The following is a 20,542-nucleotide window of genomic DNA, read 5'->3' as shown; positions in this document are numbered from 1 at the left end:
TTTTGCTTTTAATTTAGTAATTTGTGATGTGCATTTTATATGAAATAAAATTATTATATATGAAAGCAATGTTGAGACATGGTGGACACATTAATAGGGCACTTTAATAGGGCACTTTTAGGTTTGGGTAAATTCATCTGTAAACACACAAACCAAACAGTGAACTCCTATGGGACACCATTTCTCAAAAGTGCTTATTTGAATTGAAAAAAAAGTTGTGATGAAAACAAAGGAAAGTATTTTTTACATTTTGTTCTTGGTGGGTTGGGTAATGGTTTACCTGCCAGAACTGCAGGAACTATCAGGGCCAGGCCTGATTCTTCACCAAGGCAACGAAGGCGATTGCCTCCACGCCCCCGGGTTAATGCCTTCGTGCCTTTGAAATGCTCCAGTAGAAATTTACAATTTCCCTATAGAGAAAATGCCTTGGTGCCCCTGCCCTTTCAAAAACGAAGCATACAGGCCCGCAAGACGCTTTACAGTATGTTTAAATGAACAGAGAGTGGTCTATGAATACATGTAGCTTGCCATAAATATGTGGCTCTTCAAGCATTTAGATCACAGTTAATGTGTGAGAGCCTTCCACAGCCTGGGCCCTGCACACGCACACAAAAATAATAATAAAGACTTGTTATAGCACATATCCACCCTGCTGGGTATTGCAGGTGCAGTAAACCACAAAAAAATTAAAGACAACAGAAACAACAAAATTAGTCATTGAAAACCTGTGACATAAGATGAATTTTGTGGTACAAAGACAAGATTAAAGGCCGGGTCCCACTGCAGCGATAATGACACCCTATACCTCAATGCATGATGATGCGGAAACCTGGATGTAGCCCAAGCTGTAGCCCCTATGTATGGGAACACGGCCTTAGACTGTACTGGTTTTCTAGTCCAAGACACCCAGGTGTTAGGGTAAACTATTTGAACCTTATAACAGGAAAACAAAAGCTTTTATATTTATCTAAGTTAACATACAATGCCCGACATTGCTTCAAAACTCTGAAGTACACTATAATTGATTGTGGTGTCATTATGGCACAGAAATCTTCAAATTGTTTTTTGTATTTTCGTGTCACATTAAATGAACGACACAAAGGCCGCCCTACAATGTTTTAGTTCAACAATGTGTGAATAACTTATTTTCTTGATAAAAAAACAAATTCCGTTGCATCAAAGAGAGTCTTTGTTCTGTCCTCTATGTGAAGTCGGAGTTTCTTCATGCCACCAGTAAAAGAAAAACAATTCTGGCTACTCCGGGTAAAAAATCCTGCCAAGGGAAGAAATGGAAGATAACCCAGCCTTAACTGGTTAAATTAATATCATTCTGAGCATGTGTACATTTTTTTAAAACAATTAGGTTTCCTAGTCAGTCGGCCGCAACCTATAGACCGATCCACTGAGCTCCGCCCCATTGCGTATTGACCAATCACAACGCAACAAAGGTCCAACAGATAAGGTCCGACATGCGTGCGCGTATCTTGGCGCGAGCGGCAGAGTTGTGCAGAAAGGCATTGGAGAGCCCAGCGTATTCTTGTTCACACATGCGTCGTGGCCGGAGCCTAATGGATCTGTCTAGGTCTCCCATGAGTCTGAGTGATTCAATGCAAAGAATGGTTCTAGATGGTTTGGTTCTTGTAGCTTAGGTTCTAGTTTGTTTAATTCTAGTTCAGTCAGGCAGTTCACTTCCTCTTCCAAAGATGTCTGTATTTATCCGATACGTCCGCGTCATCCTTAATGTCATCTTTGATGTCTCGCTTCTTCCGCACCTGGTAACGCTGGAGGCGAAGTTTTCGCTCGTCAGGGGTCAAGCTGTTCACATCAACGGGTAGCTGAAAAGTACAATAGAAATATTCAAAGATTCTGGGACAGGTCAAGGCAGTCAGTAGAGGGCCAGAGATTATCATTGACCTTATCGCAAATACTCTTTACGGGCGTGTTATTCCTGGAATCAGCAATCAAGTTTGATCGCTAGCTAGACCAGCATGCACCTCACTCAACAGTGAAAAGGTCTATAAACAGAAATGTCCCAAAAGGTATGATGCATTGTTTGTGATCCCTAACCACCCCTGTTCTATGAAAGTCAAACAGTTGGACTTTGATTAGTTAGACTTTGCTTGGTTCAGTACTACTGCACGAACATAAGCTAAAGACCTTTCTTTTTTTGATAAATAAACCGCCTTGGTTGGCATGGTCGGCCGAATGTTAGTAAAACACTTAATTGTAAAAACAAGTGTTTTAACAAAATTCAACATTTTCTGCAAACTTTCAAAATTAAACAAAATACCTCTCATAATAAGTTGTTTTGTTTTAAACTTGAACAAAATACCTCTCATAATTAGTTGTTTTGTTTTAAACAAAATCAACTTGGTTACTTTGTTACAAAAAATAGCGATCTTTTCTTGATTTGCACTTACAACGTTCCATAGTTTTCAAATCTGGGTTGGCAAAAACTCGGGCTGTGGCAAAAGAAAGGTCTACACGGTGTGAACCATAAGAAAAACTAGTGGTAAACTTGCGTGTAACAATAGGACAACTGGTCTCATCGAAGGAACAGTCCAGGCTGTAGTTTCGTTTTTAATGTTTGATGCTTATAAAGACACTGAGACATAAAAAGGGTTTACTTTTTTAACCGAAATACTCTTCCAATGTTTTAAACAGTAAGGCTGTAATTTCTGTTTTTATGTTCCTCTCTTGTTTGCTTAAAAAATAACTCATTCAATATAAAACAAAATACGATGTATAATACGCAAACGTCCCATGTTTTTCTTGTTAAAGGGTTCCCATAAGAAAATTTCATGGTAAAAATTCATTCAATTAATTCATTTGCGTATGTTCTGATTATCTTTTTCTGAAAGAAAAAAAACTTCTTAAATGTTTTCAGGAAACTGCTCCCAACCAAGTAAAAAACAAAAAGCAAAAAGACATTAGGCCTTTTGCGTTATTCGCTTATTCTGTTCGTTACCTGCAACATGAATGAACCAAAACAAAACCCAAAATACCGAAATCATTACAACAATGAATAAATAAAAGGAATGTATGATTTACATAAATAAATAAATTAAACCACAATATTTATCAGTACGAGTTGAAACCCCAAAATTGGGTAAAAATTTATTTGGGTACGAGTTGACTTGGTTAAGAGTTGACTTGGGTACGAGTTGACTCGGGTACGAGTTGACTCGGGTACGAGTTGACTCGGGTACGAGTTGACTTGGGTACGAGTTGACTCGGGTACGAGTTGACTCGGGTACGAGTTGACTCGGGTACGAGTTGACTCGGGTACGAGTTGACTCGGGTACGAGTTGACTCGGGTACGAGTTGACTCGGGTACGAGTTGACTCGGGTACGAGTTGACTTGGGTACAAGTTGACTTGGGTACGAGTTGACTCAGGTACGAGTTGACTCAGGTACGAGTTGACTCAGGTACGAGTTGACTTGGGTACAAGTTGACTTGGGTACGAGTTCACTTGGGTACGATAACACTTGGGTAGGAGTTGACTCGGGTACGAGTTGACTTGGGTATGAGATGACCCGAATTCACACAGCTTCCCTGGGTCGACCCCAGTCTGCCCCTGGTACGTTCGAATAGCTTTGACGTCACTTGGGGGTGACCTGAGGTGCATGACGTCACAACTAGAGGGCGAGTGTGATCGTTCAATTAGCTCTTGTCAGGGGCTCACCCGAGTGAGCACAGTGGGGTCGACCCAGGGAAGCTAATCGAACGCACCCTATAACAGGAACATTGGTATAAGAGGACAGCAAAACAAAGAAACACAAAGCAGAAATGAGATTCAGGACTTCAGAATGTACTCTTTTCAAGCAGAACCTCTTTCTGTATATTTTATATTTTTGTTATAATCTCACCTTAATGATCTTCCTGGGCTCGTCATACTTAATCCTGAAAGTGGATCCATCAGGGTTAACAACTACTGTAGGATATTGCCTTAGGTACACCTTCCGATTTGTCTTAGCTATCACAGCCCTGTTGGAATTCCATCTTACTGATGATGTATCAAGACACCACAGCGTTCGTTGACACGCCTGGCAAAGAGTGGATCTTGTCTCTTGAGAAAGAAGTCTAGATGTGAAGTACAGGAAAAAAGGATTATCCACTCACAATCTCAAGCAAAAGTAAACATCATGGCGCTGATGATGTTTACAGACACTGGACACTATTGGTAATTTTCAAGACCAGTCTTCTCACTTGGTGTATCTCAACATGTACATAAAATAACAAACCTGTGAAAATTTGTGCTCAATTGATTGTCGAAGTTGCAAGATAATAGTGAAAGAAAAAACACCCTTGTCACCAAAGTTGTGTGCTTTTAGATGGTTGATTTCGAGAACTCAAATTCTAAATCTGAGGTCTCGAAATCAAATTTGTAGAAAATTACTTCTTTCTCGAAAACTAGGTTACTTCAGAGGGAGCCGTTTCTCACAAAGATGTATACTATCAACCTCTCCCCATTTTTCGTCACCAAGAAAAGGTTTTATGCCAATAATTATTTTGAGTAATTACCAATAGTGTCCACTGCCTTTAAGCTTGTTTTAGTGTAAATTTTATGAAGAATATCCAAGCTGGCAATCACTCATTTAAAAGGCAGTGGACACTATTGGTAATTACTCAAAATAACTATTAGCATAAAAGTAAGGTTTTAAGGATTCAGCTATCCTTGGCCACACAAGAACAAGTGGGGCTAGTTGCAGGTAAGATTTTGGTTATGAAGCTGTGAAAATTTTCCGCCCCAGAAATGTACTCTGATGTCCAGGACGTCAGTGTAAGTAGTCTACCTCCATGCTGTAGTTAGTACAATACGAAAGTTAGCCCACCTTGTTGAGCTGTTAATAAATGGCTCCGCTTTTAACATCGGTCTCATCACTGTCGCCACAGTGATGAGAGCCATTGTTAAAAGCGGATCCATTTAACATCGGTCTCATCACTGTCGCCACAGTGATGAGACCGATGTTAAAAGCGGAGCCATTAACAGCTCAACAAGGTGGGCTATAGTACGAAAGTGTACGGCCGCCAGGGCTAGCTAGCCTAGCTGGGCTCATTACTTTCATTTCCACTGGGATTTTTTAAATTAAACTTAGCTTGAGTCAGTGGCTGAGTTATACAGTAAAATGATTAATAGTCTGGGAATATTGTCACGTAAGTTAATTATTTCGTTGCCCTGCATTCAAAAATAATACCCTGTGCAATAAAAATAAAAAAATCCTACCTCAGCAAGGGCGCTGCCATCTTGAATGATACTGTCAACAACAGAGGGCGCTCTAACAAACGTAAAACTCATTGTAAAAAAAAATGCAAATTAGTTCTTTTGCTTATCATCACGTGGGTGATCGTGACGTCAGGTCCGAAGGAAGAATTAATTTAATTTCGTATAATTTATCCTTGCCGTGTACTACAGGAAAAACAGGCCTCGACGTTTCGAACAGTATACTCTGCTCGAACAGTATCCAGCCAGCAACCAACACACGCTTCACCGGACAAGAACAGCTTCGATCCTTCGCGCCCAAAAGTGCATCCCTCCAGTCATACATAAGCTCCACCGGGTACCGGTCACTTCGGCACCTTGCAAACTCGGCACTTACAACCTCGGCACCTTGCAAACTCAGCACCCACAAACTCGGCACCCATGTACTCATACAAACTCGGCACCCAGTTGAAAAAGTTCGATTTTTTTTTCACACTGTGATTTTCAGTCCCCCAGTCCCATAAAAAAGTTTGATTCTGTTATAAGTTATTAAATTATAACACTTATTTTAACTTTCGTACAATTTACCAGAAAGTAGAAGCGACGTTATAGCAAAATAGCACGGGACGGAAAAAAAATAACACTGAAAGGATCATGTGCACCAAACGATCTTTTAAGGAACACGTTGCCTTGGATCAGACGACTTGGTCTATAAAAAAGCGTTTGTAACAGTTTGTTACAAAATGCATATGGTTGGAAAGATATTGTAAAAGTAGAATACAATGATCCACACAAGTTTGCCTCGAAATTGCGTGGTTTTTCCTTTTACTGTGCGAACTAACACGGTCGGCCATTTATGGGAGTCAAAAATTTGACGCACAGAACTATCGCGAGTGGTCCGTCGGTAAATTAGTCCCCGGTCACGGCCGGCGTCTTTCGGCAAATCACGCTCTGTTAAAGCAAAATTTCATTGAAATCATAAAAACAAAATTGAACCGCACTTTCACCGACATGGATGCAATCAGCCTAAACAACATTTTAAAAAAACTTGTAGACTGAACTCGGTGCGGCGCCACGGTAAATTTCCTGTGGGCCCAAATTTTCTCGAAAGTTCGGAATTCTTTTCAACTCCCATAACTAGTGATTTTGCCATGAACAGCATTTACAAAGCTACTAATTATCAAACTCTTTTTTTTATTGTGTAATTACACGTACGTTACTTTATTTTAACCACTTGACTCTTCGAGATTATTTTTGCTTGGTGCCGAGTTTGTTAGTCAATAAAATGTTGGTGCCGAGTTTGTATGGTGCCGACATTCTTGGTGCCGTGTGGGTGCCGAGATTACAAGATGCCGAGTTTGCAAGGTGCCGAGTTTGCAGGTGCCGAGTTTGAGAGGTGACGAAGTGTCCGGTATTCGCTCCACCACCTAAATAGTCCAGCATTCTCCTGAAGACGAGCAGAGTATACTGTTCGAAACGTCGAGACCAAACCGGCTCTTTTCAGAGCCACCACTCCCTCAAAAAAGTTTGTACCCATGGTTGTACCCGCAAGTTTACTATTAATATTTATATTTATAGTTGCTCTTATTCTGAAAAATATCGGTGCAAAAATTTAACAAGACTCGGCAACGTCATTTGCGTATTATATCGGTAACACTGGGTCGCCCTCTCGTGGTGACGTCGATGGGGCCAGCCCCAAAGTGAAACACTCCACAGGCAGATACAGCACTTGGGGCTTGGGGCCTCGTACTTAGTAACCCGGCTGACCCGAGTATGAGCCTTTAAGCCCGGTTCATACTTCATCCGAGTGTGAATGCGCAGCGAATTTGACGTGAATTTGACGTCACAACCCTCCTTTCGCCAGCGATATTGGGAAGTTAGTCGAGCAGATGCTGCGCATTGTTCGTTACGAATTTGTGACGTCAACATTCGCTTCGCTATCGCAGGAAGTATGAAAACAAACGAGCTTTAGTCGTCAAATTTATTCAAACGCACCGGGGTAGGGTAGACCCAGGGAAACTATAATAGTACACACCCTGTTTCTATAGCCATTCACTCCCCTCCCCGGACAATAATGTTCGAGATCATCAGTAGTAGTGAATTCCTTGAAACCGGCTGGGCACAACTGAAGCAATCAATAACCATCGGACGATAACGAACAGACAACACCCATTCATGGGGGTAAATTTCAAAACCCCAGCAGTGTATAAATTTGGAGCAAACACATGAGCTGCATTTTATGAACAACATCGCGCCGTTATGGATTAGGCCGCCTGAGTGTTGGCCTACTACGATACGCTTGCTTTGTTTTCCTTCGAGTCCTCCCACGCTGCAAGGTGTCGGACAAAATGGTGTGGGCGGATGTATCTCGTGCTCAATTAACTATCTTCGTCTATTTGAAAAGCCGATTTTGAATTGAAAGCACTCCGAGTGCTTTCCGACCACAGACATAAAGTTTTTTTCAACCCTATGCTGTATCTTTAAATGCACGGCAACCGAGCTTGACGGTTTCTGTGACCGACCAACAGGATTGGCCTGGGCCCGGGCCTATATAGGTAACTTTACGGCTCCTGGGAAAACAGAACTAATTTCAAAATAAAATAAAATAATTAATATAGTAATTAGATAACGTGTTTGTCGCCCCCCCCCCCCCCCCCCCGGAGATTCTGTCCCTCAAACAGCGCATTGATTGAAAATAAAGTACGCCACCAAGAGTGTGTGACCCGGATAGGCCGTTTTTATAATAAAAAAAGACGAATTATTTGCAGAACTTCCGGTGTGTTGCAGCAGGAGATTCTGCCCCCATAGGCCTATGGTTAACTGTGTACAAACTATTTTGATAGCGCCCACTTTTGAACCATGCTCTGAATCAATCCAATTTTAATTTCCCGTGCGGGGGACGGCGAATCTCTGGCGGAAAGAATTCACTTGGACACCGGGTTGCGTTTGTAAACACATGGGACCAGTCAAAATTCTCTCGAAGAATTTAAAGTATGGATCGTAAAAACGAAAACCTGATTGACTAGTGAAAAGCCTCTTATTGGCTGAAGAAAAATTGAGATGGCTTATAGTGAAAAAGCTCATGGACTAGGAAAATGGGATATGCTTCCCCGTTAGACGATGTGACTCGGACCATGGATGTAGCCATGCTCGGACATCACATGTTTACAAAAGAGACACAGAGCCTGGACTTCCGGACGATTTGCACAGCCTATTATGAAATAAAACATACAAACATTATATGAAGATTGCACTGTCTAATTCCTATCAAGTTTTGATATGATGAAAGGGGGCACAGCTCAAAACTTGTCCAGCTTTTACTTTCTTAATTCTTGGAATGGAAAAGTTTCCGTATGGCGCCACCACTTTTTCATTCGATATGAAATAATATACATAATATAGTATCTAATTTACCTCAATGAGATATCCCTTTTTGTAAAAATGAGTGAAAAAGTGGTGGCGCCATACGGAAAGTTATCCCCCAAAGATTGCACAAGGTCACGCTTATGCTATGTAGTGATTCACAATTATTGTAAACAAAGTTCACATGGTCTATACCATGGTTCTCCTCGATATTTTACTGATGTTAGGAACGCACCCTGCTCAGCCTCTCGTCTAACAAATCGTATTTCATACATAGGTTCGACATACGATTTGATGCAAAGCTGGATGCTGCTTGAGCAGAGTCTACTTCCTCCAAAAGACAACTATTGCCAGGCGCGGTTCCAGAGGGATAAATTTGGCACCTCGAAAATTTGAGTCTGTGGCCTACCTTCATTTCAGAACCAACAAGGGAGATTTACAAATGGTGATACAGAAAGCCTCATCTGATTAGTTTGTCCTTTGTTATGTTGTTTTGCGTGATTTCACAAGACGGTGGCCTGACATTTCTGGACTATGGCTGCTGCCTCCTGAATGGTGTTTCACAGAAAGATGTTTCCCGCCTTCAACGGCTCCAAAACCGCTGTGCCAGACTTATCTTTCAGCTGCCCAAATTTACTCACTCATCTCCACTTCTCAAGCAATTACACTGGCTTCCAGTTGCCCAACGCATTCAATTCCGTACAATGGTCCACACATATAAATCCCTCAATCACTGTGCCCCGGATTATCTCTCCTCTCTCCTTTCACTCCAGACATCTTCTTATTACTCTCTTCACTCTACTACTGGTAAATCCCTTTCAGTTCACAAAACCCATAAACTTGCAGGTGATAGGGCATTTTCAATTGCTGCTCCTCGACTATGGAATTCTCTACCTACCCTTACCAGAAGCTCAAACAGTGTCCCAGCCTTCAAACGTGCTCTCAAAACCCACCTTTTTGCCTCTTCGTAGCTGGTCATCTTTATCTTTGTTCTGTCTTTTCCCCTCTTCTTTCCTTCTCAGCGCCTTGTATCCTTTGGCAATTTGGCGCTTTATAAATACTGTTACTATTATTATTATTTCGACCACAGCACATATTTCTCGGAATACTACCCGGTATGTGCATTTATACAGCGCTTAAAGGCAGTGGACACTATTGGTAATTTCTCAAAATAATTATTAGCATTAAACTTTTCTTGATTACTATAATAATAGATGTTAAATTTGCATCGGGGATAAAGAATATTAATTTTGGTTTTTACCCATACACCGATGTGTGTTAGCACTGTATACTCAGTACTTTCCCGAGTCCTGTGAAAAAATATCACAGGCATGTTACTCGGGTGGGATTCGAACCCACGACCCTTGCAATTCTAGAGCAGTGTCTTACCAACTAGACTACCGAGGTTGCCCGGCAGCAAGAGGCAGTTCGAATCCTATGTTTTGGCAGCGGGTACCGCAACGATATAATAGATGTTAAATTTGCATCGGGGATAAAGAATATTAATTTTGGTTTTTACCCATACACCGATGTGTGTTAGCACTGTATACTCAGTACTTTCCCGAGTCCTGTGAAAAAATATCACAGGCATGTTACTCGGGTGGGATTCGAACCCACGACCCTTGCAATTCTAGAGCAGTGTCTTACCAACTAGACTACCGAGGTTGCCCGGCAGCTAGAGGCAGTTCGAATCCTATGTTTTGGCAGTGGGTACCGCAACGATATTATAGATGTTAAATTTGCATCGGGGATAAAGAATATTAATTTTGGTTTTTACCCATACACCGAGTAACATGCCTGTGATATTTTTTCACAGGACTCGGGAAAGTACTGAGTATACAGTGCTAACACACATCGGTGTATGGGTAAAAACCAAAATTAATATTGATTACTATAGTAATGGGTAGAGGTTGATAGTAAGTGTAACACATCGTGAGAAACGGCTCCCGAGTAAGAAGTAATTTACAGAGAATTTGATTTCGAGACCTCAGACTTAGAATTTGAGGTCTCGAAATCAAGCATCTGAAAGCACACAACTTCGTGTGAAAAGGGTGTTTTTTTCTTTCATTATTATCTCGCAACTTCGACAACCGATTGAGCTCAAATGTTCACAGGGCTGTTATTTTATGCATATGTTGAGATACACCAATGAGAAGACTTGTCTTTGACAATTACCAATAGTGTTCAGTCTTTACTTATATTTTTCTTTAATCCGCATTACAGGTGATATTTTATGGAAGTATGGAAACCAATGTGTGTGCTTAAAGTGAGTGTTTAATTATTACCAATAGTGTCCACTGTCTTTAATACCAGGTTTCTAAGCGCTGAACAAGAAGTGTACGATAAAAAATAAAAATAAATTAGAAGTGGGATGAAATAGCATAAACAGCTTAGATGGATTTAAAAAAAGTGTGTTTTAATGCGGCGCTTTTAAATGAGTCCAGCGTGGGGGAAGATTGTTCCAAAGAGTGGGAGTGGCGATTGAGAAGGAGTGGTTTCCATAGCGAGTGCGGGGGATAGGACCAGAGTTGAATTCCTCCTGGTGGGCGGTAGATGATGGCCGGAGAACATGAGCTGTATAAAAACCGTTTACTCAAAACTAATGATAAAGTGTTTAAGTGCTATTTTTTAAACACTTCAGTAAAACTCTCTCTTTACAATTGCCATCAAGGTCACTAGACCCTTTCGTCTGTACCTGTGATTTTCATACTTGTTTTACAACCATTTTCATTCTCCATTGAACCACCAAACCACGCAACCCTTTGAAGTTTTCCCGATAGTCCGCACACGGATTCCGGTATCTGTTATGCATGCGCTTTGATTATTTTGTATAAAAATATGTAATAAAAAGTCAATGTATATAGGTTTAGAGGCATTGCATGGTGAGGTATCAATGTATAATTGGTTTGCGGTAACACCAAGGGCCATAACTACGAAAGCCGTTTATCTTTATACTAGTGTAGTATATAGACGTGGATAAATCCAAGTTACACGCGTCTTCTTAAACACCTGAATTAAATAAGACTAACGAAATATCTGAAATAGTTGCTTAGTTATCCTTGTGTAACTAGCTAGTTACACGAGGATAGGACAGTCTAAACTTATTGACCGAGGTCCATATTGTTAAATACAATGTAATGTAGATAGAGGATTGCGCAACAACATGAACATAATGATAGGCATCGGTATAGAGAAATCTTCAGCAGGTCGTTACTGCGATACTCTACAGCCTTGGCTGATAAAAAGCAACGCAGTGACAATTTCACCGCTGACGAGAAGATGGCTCTCGTTGAGACCATGAGGGACTTCATTTCTATTATTGGTTACAAACGATGTGACACCAAAGCAAACCAGAAAAAAGGTGACGCCTGGAAAGCTATCACTTCAGAAATGTCCATCTTGTTTGTTTGTTTGTTTATTTGTTTGTTTAAACCATCAGAAAAAGCCCTTCTTCATACTCTTATAGGGATTCACAAAAGCCCCTTTCACACGAGCGCTGCAAACGCGGGTCCCTGGTTAAGGGCGCCAGCCGTCTGTCACCTTTACCGCGTGCGATTTTTTTAGCGAGTATTCACACGACACGCACACACACATACGCAAACATACGTCCCTCGTTTGGGTAGGCCTACTGCATGGACAAAAGTCTACAAGCAAGAGGCTTGAGTTAAAAACCTTACAGTTAAAAGGAATAAAACAAATCAATTTCATTGAAATCAGTTAAGTCACATAAAATGTAGAATATTTTAAAAACATTTGCGATAACGTAACTCTCATCCCGTCGGCCGGCGGGAAGGGGGTTACGTTTTCGAAGCTAAAAAAAGAAAAACACAAAATTCCACGATTCAAATAGCTTTTTGGACGTTAAAAATACTACATTGTTGAATGGAAATGCTTTTTAGATATGAAATTATTGATGAGACATACCAAATAATGAATTAAAACATCGAAAAGCTTAGCCAAATGACGTATTCTGCTTGCGATTGAACGATGTTTTTGCTTCAAGGTTTGAGCTTGTCTTGAAATGCAGCGATCCAGCAACGTCGAGTCATGATCGAGTCGAAGAAAAACACAAAATTCCATGATTCAAATAGATTTGTGGACGTTAAAAACGCTACATTGTTGAATGAGAATGTTTTTTAGATATGAAATTATTGATGAGACATAACAAATGGTGAATTAAAACTTTAAAAGCTTTGCCAAATGACGTATTCTGCTTCCGTTTGAACAATGTTTTTGCTTCAAGGTTTGGGCTGGTCTAGCATCCGGCCACAAAACCCACCAGCCAAACGGATCGTAGTCCAGCGTTGAGCAGATATACATGTACATGTATGTACATGTACATATGCATGCTATAGTTCGCCCATTTCTTCCTCCATAGTTCTTCACGTGTCAACGCAGCGGTCCCTCATTACGATCGCAGGCATTCGGTTCAGACGATGGCTCCCCGTGATTATAACATCGATGCGATTTTTTGGAGGAGGTCTCGATCTGTGTTATGAACAACACGGGACCCAGGTAATTTCGTAACATACATAGCATTCACACGACGTGGATTTGCGATTTCATAACATCGATGTTATGAAATCGCACGGGACCCTCGTTTGCAGCGCTCGTGTGAATGGGCCTATAGTCCCTAAAAACTCTTGGTGCACGCTGGTGTTGGCGACCATGACGATTTTCTTGTTCGTCATCCTCCTCTTGTGCAATTAAGAAGATTTGGAGCCCATCCATCCTGTCCACCTTTATACCTTTCTGTGTACATATCTGGCCTCTAAATGACTCAGAATGCTCACTAAACAACCCCCGTACCATGTTTAAGAATTGTTATTGTTTTTGTTAAACACATGTTTAACTCTAATGGTCATTTAAACGCGGTTAACTAAAAGCAAGCTTTGTAGTACATGTTTAAAGTTAGACATGAGTTTATACAGTGACTACTCATTTATACGCATCTAATGGGTTAAACGGCTTTCGTAGTTACGGCCCCATGTGTGTATCTACTTGCCAGGTAGAGTTGTTCTTAGAGAACTGTCTTGCTTTATTCTACTGCCGCTGAGTAGATAATCGGAGGTTCGGGAGCCAATGCACACAAATATTTTGTTATCATTGTAAAGCAACAGTAATAGAGTTAGTGTTGAACAATGAGTAAAAGAGCCAGATTAATATGAAGGCCAACCTGTTTTCGGTTTCAAAGAATAACTTTCACTCTTGTCAGTCAAGCATTAGTAGTTTGTATCAATCTTTGCACGATAGACTTTCAGCACTGTTATAACCCGGTAGTGTTTTGTTATACAGCTCTACAGTTCAACGACCTTCTGTGTCACTCGAGATCCGATGTCATAATGGTTGTGAACCTTCTATGAATTGTACAATAGCAGTACGATCATCCTGTGTTCGTAAACCTTGACTACAAGGCCGTCTTGCACGCAGTCCGCCTACGGAGTACTGCGTACTAGGTCTACTCTATTTTTTTGTAAAAGAGTGAAAATTTCACTCTCTTGTCCGAGTGGTGTCAGTTCCGCTCTTTTGAGAGTAAAGTCAATTTTTTTGTGCCACTCTTTTTGAGTGAAATTGGAACTAACTTCACTCTAAATCGAGTTGAAAGTACCCGTCTTTCACCCTAAAACGAGTTTGCAAAAGTGGTTAAAGGGCTGACAAAACGAGTGGTTTTATGAGACCAACTGCCCTAAAGTCCACGCACGGAGTCCTCTCACAATGGTCGGAGTCCCTTCAATTCTCTCATTTATTACCTCAACATAAATTGGACAGAATAATAAACATGTATGTGTGTAGCTCTTCCTATAAAGTATGGGTTCTTTCCTTGGAGCACCATGTAGTGGTTTACAAGGTGCTGTGGTACCATACTGCTGCCGATCAAACCAGGAACACCGGGTCGAACTTCGCTTTGATATAAGTGCATTGAGTTATTTTACGTACATTACACAACAGACGGGACCTACGGCTCTACGTCCCGTCCGAAGGACAGAGCAATAGTGGTTAAGTAATCAAAAGTCACGACTGGGACGCGAATCCACACCCTGCTGATCAGAAATATCAGAGCTTGAGTTTGGTGTTCTTAACCACTCGGCCACGGCACGCCATACACGTGACGGTCTGGTAAAAAAACCTTACTCAATTACATGCAATTATTTGTTCCCACAGTCACTGCAATTTATGTTGTTTGTGTGTTTGGTTGTTAGCTTTTTTGTTTTCATGTTTTCTACAAGCTTCTGCTGATCAAAATAGGCCAATATTATTCCTACATATTGTTTCTTATTTTTAGACTGACCTTATCCCGTTATTACATGTCTTTGTCGACATTTTTCTTTGTATGGACATAAATAAATCAAACTGATTCGATGAACATATTTCTAAGATTACCGTTTATAATTGCCGGCAATAAAATGCATGAGTAACAGTAAGGTTTGTACGGGGAGCACAAAGTCTATTTGGATCTATACAGTAATAACAAATGTGATGTGTTGGTTCGGGGGAAAAAATAAAGAATTTCAGACACTGCACGTTCAAAAATGTGTAGTGTTGGCAACGTAAAGCCATACGAGCGCGGCCATTTTACAGACGCGCTCCATTAAATCTGTCCCCATTCGCTGGGCCATTTAACGGACGCGCTAAAAAGTATCCCTTTTCGCTGGGCCATTTAACGGACGCGCTAAAACCTCGGCCTTATTCGCTGGGCCATTTGACAGTCGTCGATTTCACAAAACTCTTCCTAACTTAAGACTAATCTTAGGACTTAGGACGAGTCCCAACCCTGCACTGTAGCAAGTAAGTTAGGACGAGTTACTCGTCCTAACTCTTTGTGAAATCGACGGGCCCCTATTCACACTGGGTCCCTTTTTAGCTCGGCCATTTTTCGGATACACTAAAACCCCACACCCTATTTTATGCGAAAGCTAACCATATACACTTGATCAATTGATTTAATCATGGAGGAATGTTCACTGGTATATTTCTGTTTGTGTGTTTTTGTATTGTGTTTTGTAACATTTACGTTCCCCCCCCCACACTTTTCAGACTGGGGGAACAGCATACCAGATGCCCCCCCCCCGCCCCACCCACTTTTTGATTGACTGTCATTAGAAAACATGCAACAAAGTATAAAATATACATAATTTTCTTGACAATGTTTGTTCAAATAAAAGAATTGCGGACAAACAGTGACCCCCTGTAAAGGTAATGGTATGGGTGAGAACAATGTAAGGTGTATTTAAAACTTACCCCCACTTTTCAGTAGCGATCGACGCTCCAAGGTAACCACTGAATTGAATTTGTAATAAAAAAGATTAAAGCCGACACGGGCGGGGGCTTATTCTGAAGCACTGAAGGGTTGAGAGCACAAAGTTCCATCAAATCAACTCCTAAAAGATACCATTATTATATGTACACAATAGATTTGAGAAAAACCTGTCTAATTCCTCCTCCATGGACAGACCCAGCCAGGTCCCACAGTAGACTTCGACTCATCGACCACAGCGTTAAGTTTTCGGAAAATGGAGGGTAGATTGCTTCCCGTGTTCACGTCGTTTATGGTAATGTTCTTGGAAATGGGGGTTATGAAATCACTAGGTGTATTGTTTAACCCAATGCTGGGATCTTTGGAGTGTACGGCAGGCCAACTCGGAGTGGCAATCGGACTCGGTAACAGCATCGGATACATCATTTGTAAGTAGCAAAAAAATAGTTAGTAGTTTTGGAGTGGCTCTTTGGACCACCGGCTCTTTGGCCACAGGGGGACTGGTTGGCAGTGCACATTTCAAACACTCACTTTAAGCACACACATTGATTTCCATACTAACTTCCATAAAATATCACCTGTAATGCGGATTGAAGAAAAATATCAGTAAAGACTGAACACTATTGGTAATGGTCAAAGACCAGTCTTCTCACTTGGTGAATCTCAACATAATGATATGCATAAAATAAAAAAACCTGTGAAAATTTTAGCTCAATATTGGTCGTCGTTGCGAGATATCTATGAAAGAGAAAACACCCTTGTCACAAGGAGTTGTGTGCTTCAGAGATGCTTGATTTCTGAGGTCTCGAAATCAAATTCGTGGAAAATTACTTCTTGCTCGAAAACTACGTCACTTCAGAGGGAGCCGTTTCTCACAATGTTTTATACTGGCAACCTCTCCCCATTACTCGTTACCAGGCTTTATGCTAATTATTATTTTGGGTAATTACCACTAGTGTCAACTGCCTTTAAAGTTTCTGAAAGCACACAGATTTGTGCAACAATTTTTTTCTTCTTGCATTATTCTTTCATAGCACAAAGAGCCGGGCCACTGAGGTATGGTATAACTAATTTTCCAAGTTATTTAAATCGTTGCAACACTCTGTTTTAATCATTTATACAGCCCCGATCACAGTCAACTTATCCAGATGTTACGGGACCCGTGTGTGCATGATGATAGGTAGCGTGTTTCTCTTAGTCGGATACCTCACTAGTGCATTCGTTACGAATGTGTTCCAGTTATCAGTCACCATAGGAATAACCACAGGTAAATAGAAGTTAATCATAAAGATTCTCAAGATAAAAGTTTCACAAATTTCAAAAAAATAATAATATACAACACTAAGACAATGGACACTATTGGTAAATGACAAAGACCAGTCTTCTCACTTTGTGTATCTCAACATATATGCATAAAATAACAAAACTGTGAAAATTTGAGCTCAATTGGTCGTCAGAGTTTCATAACTATGAAAGAAAGAAAAAAAAAACCATTGTCACGCGAAGTTGTGGAAGTTCAGATGCTTGATTTCGAGACCTAAAATGCTAAATCTGGGGTCTCAAAATCAAATTCGTGGAAAATTACTTCTTTCTCAAAAAATATGTTACTTCAGGGGGAGCCGTTTCTCACAGTATATTATACCATCAACCTCTCCCCATTACTCGTTATTACCAAGTGAGATTTTATGATTATAATTATTTTGAGTAATTACCAATAGCGTTATGCCTTTTACTACGGTTGTTTCTAAGCGCCATTCAGTATTTTTCCTGCAAAATGTGGGACTATTTTTTAAATTATGAGAACTACTTCTTTAACATAGCACCATATAATGGGTTTACGTGCGTTACACAACACACGGGCCCAACGGCTTTATATCCCGTCCAAAGCAGGACAAAGCATCATGGTAAATGGTTAAGAGACTTGCCAATGTCTTGCTTTATGACCTCACACTATAAAACATTCCCGGTCAGAATTGATCTGGATTCCAAGTCGATGAGCCTGATTTCCGTGTCAAGTTGACCCGGAAACTGGCTTTCAAAAAAATGATTCTGCCTCAGACTTCATGTCAGTTTGAAAGATTTGTTGGTCATTTTTTAAAAACAATTTCCGGGCCTAACGGAACTCGGAACCCGAGTCAATGTTTGAACAATGCAGTGAGGGCGCTGTTTAAATTGTTGACGTCACATGATAGGGGTCTATAACTTTTGTTTTGATTTGATTTGATACAGGAGTGGGTATGGGAATGTCTAACATACCACAGTTAGCCGTTCTGGTGGACACTTTCACAACGCAGTTTCCCCTGGTTTTCGGCATAGCTTTAGTTGGTGGCTCACTGGGAGCTATGGCTTGCCCCCCAATGGTTGATTTACTCATTGGAGTCTACGGTTGGCGTGGTACTATGATGATTATTGCGGCTACAATGTTCAGCGTGTCTGTGCTTGGGGCACTTCAGAAGCCACCAAGAAAGCCTTACTCAAAGTTAAAAGAAAACGGTGAGAAAAGCAAAAAGAGCCCTGGATTTTGTGACCAATTCGAAGGTGCTCTATCCTGCGTCACTTCATGGCTCTCGTTACACATTTTCTTTGAGGAGCGAAGGGTGGTTCTTTATCTATGTGCCACTTTCCTGCTGGGCGTAACGACAGCGTCTTGGATACTCTACCTGGTTCCTCACGCTGAAGCAAGAGGTATATCTCCCAGCGATGCGGCCTTTTTGGCAACAGGGGGCGGTGTTGGAAACGTTCTCGCACGGGTGGTCAGCATTCCTCTGCTTGCCCGGAAAATATTCAGCCCTCTTTTGATGTTTGAGGTGACGTGCCTGGTTAACGCAGTGGCAATGTTTCTAGATATCTTTGCTGGGAAAATCTACACGGTAAGTTAGTATTACAATATTATGCATAATTATTTCTTAGTCCTAAGAACAGTGTATAAATAGAGAAATGTGCTCAAAACAGTGTTGAAGATTAGAAATTAAGTGTCTTGCTCGTGGACTAGCGTGCCGATGATAGACTTGATTTCAAGTCTGAGACTGCGGTTATTTCTCTGCATCAGCCGCGCAGAATTCCCCCGCAGATTTGCTATCATGGAGGTTTATCCACAAGAGGGCGAACCACGATCACAGACTTGGAACCAAGTCTAGCCGATGTCGGGACCGGGCCAAGTGACTACGCGAGATAATTCACACGATGTTTATAAAGACAAGAGCCTTTTAACTGTATTGCTAAGTAGGATTTGAAACGTTGCATGGTGTAAATATGACATGGAAAGGTTTGCGGTAACACTATGTAATGACTATCTCAGAGCATACTGGTCGAAACGACGAGTTGAAACCAACGGTTCTTTTCAGAACCACCAAACTCATTTAGAGATAGTCATTACATTGTGTTACCGCAAACATTTCCATATTGCTGTTATATGAATATGATGATGATAATGATGATGTTGATGGTTATTATTATTCAGGTTTTGCTGACCTTGGCTTCTGTGAACGGCGCCTGTATTGGACTCCTTTACGTTCTTTTCTACTTGGTTGCAAAACAAATCTACGATGAACGCCATCATGCTGATCTGTTGGTTTTGGGGAATTGTTTCTTTGGAGTAGGGCAGACTATAGGCACTTTTATTGAAGGTATAGTGACATTAATTTATAAAAATATCATTTGATAATGTCATCAAGTGGTAGTCTTGACGGAAACAAAAAGTGTACGTTTTGTTTCCCGTGGATTTGGGCGTATTGATCGTGCTATTTCAAGACATGCCGTGGTAGTGTTCAGCAAATCAGATTGGCAATTATGTCAAATCGTGAATAGTAAGCTTGTTTTTCGTTCATTCATTTCACTTTTCAAAGTCCAAGGATTAAAAAGGGGGGAGGGGAGAAGGGTGAAAAGGGGAAACACAAAACAACAAACAGACACACAGACAGAACAATGATAACACGTACCCTATTATGCATCTGTGAACATTTGTGTGGTATCGTTTTTGCGATATTTTTTGCACACACAAACAGACCTATCCTATGATAAGAACTGAGAGCACAACTTGATCAAACTTGATCAAAGTTTCATCAGTTTCTTCAATGATATTTTTTGAACTCAAGGTAGTTTCATTATTTGAAACAAAATTAACAGTGATACTAAAAAAAACCTTATAACATAAATATTATTCCTGTGTGTGTTAAGGTTCTACGTACGATTTGACGCATAGTTACGACACTGCGTTCTTCGGGTTGGCAGCAGTGAGTGTAGTCATGGTTTTATTGACGTTTGCAGATGGCGTAGCATCGAGACGAAAAAATACGGACAGCAAAGCATCAATATCCAAATGATTATAAGGAATGAAAGCGAATTAATTGCTTTCGCGAGTTTGAGAGAGAATTCACTTTTGCATGACGTTATAAGATTTTATAAGACAGGTACTAATTTGAAAGGTGAATCTTCTGGACAAGAACTCAGGAAAAAGGAAGTTTAAATGGCATTTTTCTGTGTAACCACTTTTGGCGGGATTTTATTTTGTTTGCTACTTGGGAGAGCCGTTATTAGTCACCTGAATTTAGTCTTGCCCTAGGTGGTTTGAAAAATCTGATTTAAAAAAAAAACTACATGAATTTACCCTGTCATTTTCCCTTGTGGTTTATTACTTGATATGGCAATATGTATTAAAACTAGACATCAAGTGTTTGTGACGCAACTTATAAATATTGGTTTGTATTTGTACCCATATTTA

At 40.6% G+C, this 20,542-nt stretch overlaps 2 protein-coding genes across 2 annotated transcripts; one reads left to right on the top strand and one right to left on the bottom strand.

The window, feature by feature from the left end:
• Nucleotides 1–1,192: 1,192 nt before the first annotated feature.
• On the bottom strand, nucleotides 1,193–16,010 carry LOC117297802 (39S ribosomal protein L55, mitochondrial-like). Its single transcript, XM_033780950.1, has 4 exons — nucleotides 15,993–16,010; nucleotides 5,229–5,278; nucleotides 3,871–4,084; nucleotides 1,193–1,835 (listed from the first exon to the last, which is right to left on the bottom strand). Exons 2-4 carry the CDS (start codon nucleotides 5,246–5,248, stop codon nucleotides 1,686–1,688), a joined length of 384 nt encoding a protein of 127 aa, XP_033636841.1. The 5' UTR covers nucleotides 5,249–5,278; nucleotides 15,993–16,010; the 3' UTR covers nucleotides 1,193–1,685.
• A 44-nt stretch (nucleotides 16,011–16,054) lies between these two features.
• On the top strand, nucleotides 16,055–20,542 carry LOC117297803 (monocarboxylate transporter 13-like). The gene is made up of 5 exons (XM_033780951.1): nucleotides 16,055–16,250; nucleotides 16,946–17,089; nucleotides 18,052–18,692; nucleotides 19,283–19,448; nucleotides 19,999–20,542. The coding sequence occupies exons 1-5, from the start codon at nucleotides 16,079–16,081 to the stop codon at nucleotides 20,142–20,144; spliced, it is 1,269 nt and encodes a 422-aa protein (XP_033636842.1). The 5' UTR covers nucleotides 16,055–16,078; the 3' UTR covers nucleotides 20,145–20,542.

Source organism: Asterias rubens, chromosome 12, assembly GCF_902459465.1.
Source record: "Asterias rubens chromosome 12, eAstRub1.3, whole genome shotgun sequence".
In the NCBI taxonomy this organism is placed as follows: Eukaryota; Metazoa; Echinodermata; class Asteroidea; order Forcipulatida; family Asteriidae; genus Asterias; species Asterias rubens.
The sequence above is the reverse complement of the archived record's forward strand: the minus strand, read 5'-3'. Positions and strand labels throughout refer to the sequence as shown.